Source organism: Penaeus monodon, chromosome 31 (assembly GCF_015228065.2).
Source record: "Penaeus monodon isolate SGIC_2016 chromosome 31, NSTDA_Pmon_1, whole genome shotgun sequence".
Lineage (NCBI taxonomy): Eukaryota > Metazoa > Arthropoda > Malacostraca > Decapoda > Penaeidae > Penaeus > Penaeus monodon.
In genome coordinates this window covers 18,058,527-18,059,855 of record NC_051416.1, presented here as the reverse complement: position 1 = coordinate 18,059,855, position 1,329 = coordinate 18,058,527, and the positions used below count along the sequence as shown (strand labels likewise).

At 51.1% G+C, this 1,329-nt stretch overlaps 1 protein-coding gene across 1 annotated transcript in view; it reads right to left on the bottom strand.

Moving 5' to 3' along the window:
- The window catches only part of LOC119593055 (rho guanine nucleotide exchange factor 5-like), a gene marked incomplete at its 3' end in the record, with an annotated part of 83,593 nt that overhangs the window by 80,791 nt on the left and 1,473 nt on the right, over window positions 1-1,329 (bottom strand). Inside the window, 1 exon segment of the mRNA XM_037941957.1 lies at window positions 1,116-1,329. Coding sequence (XP_037797885.1) covers window positions 1,116-1,329 — 214 coding nt within the window.

The window sequence follows — 1,329 nt, the reverse complement described above, 5'->3', positions numbered from 1 at the left end:
TTGTGGCGCTGCCCCTCGCCCGCCATTCCCTTAGCCGCGACCCCTTTCCTTCCCTACAGAGCCATTTTATTCCTCATCTCACACCGTTGCAGCCCTTTCCTCCGCCCCCTGTCTCCCTTCCTTCCGCCCATCCTCCCGCTATCCTCTATCCGTTCACCGCCGTTCCCGCAAGGCACCCTGGCCACCACCATATCCTTGCCCTCCGCCCCTACATTCTGTGCTTCCTCTCTCCTTCCCCCAATCTCTCTCCCTTTCATACTTCCTTCTGTTTTTCTCTCTATCCATTATCATTACCCTCGGCGTACGTGACGGACGCCCGGGAAACTATACCAGCGAGAGCTGCAGGGCACGACACGCGACATGGAAACTCCAAAATAATGGCGAAGGGAGAAGTGGTGGAGCTGGCGAGAAGGGAAAGGTAGGAACGGACCAACGACTACGGAGTGTTGGCCGAGCAAATATTGACAGGTCGTACAGCCACCACGGGAGTCTAGATTCCCTTGGCCAGGCGCAGCGTCATATATCTATTATAACTAAGCTTCATCCTGCAGCGACTTACAGGTCACTATATCCTGCACTCGAATTTCACACTACTGAGCTGCACAACCACACGTTCTCCACAGAACATCACATTTTATACTATCTTCCACAATACTTTTTGACTGTTCCGCTCCGCTACACACACTCGCATCCATACAACGCTCGATGCGTCTTCAACCTGAGTTCTATTTAATGCCAACATCATACTTAGATTTATGCTCCATGCTTCGACACTCGTACTTTTTTTAGTAAACATAGACTACATAAGAAACACATATCCAAGGCAGAAATAAATACAAAAAAATTAAATCGCGTCCAATCACTGTCTGCCATTAGATTCTGTTACACATGCTATTCTCTAATAAGGCTGCATCCACCAGTAATGATGCGCTCTGGTATGGGCGGTCTGCAATGCCATTCACGCTATAAAACTGACATTAAAACCACCTACTACTTTCCTCACTAATTCATATCACATTAATAATGTGCCAAGATCGTTATCCCTTTAGTTTTCCGCATGTCGCGTTCATTTGAGCACACTGCAGAGACCTTCGATAGGCAACCCCGCGCATTACCTGGAGAATCTTCGTCGCCAGAATCACACGGGGACTTGTACTCGGGCGATTGATCGACGGGCTGTTTGTATTCGGGCGAGTCCGGCGAGGCTTCTTGGTCGGAGCTCGCCTGGTAGCCGGGTGCCAGCAGCGCCGCCAGGTCGTCCAGGTTCAGGTTATGCGGCTTCTGCACTTCGCCGAACGGAGGCTGAGCCCCACGGCTGCGGGGCACTCC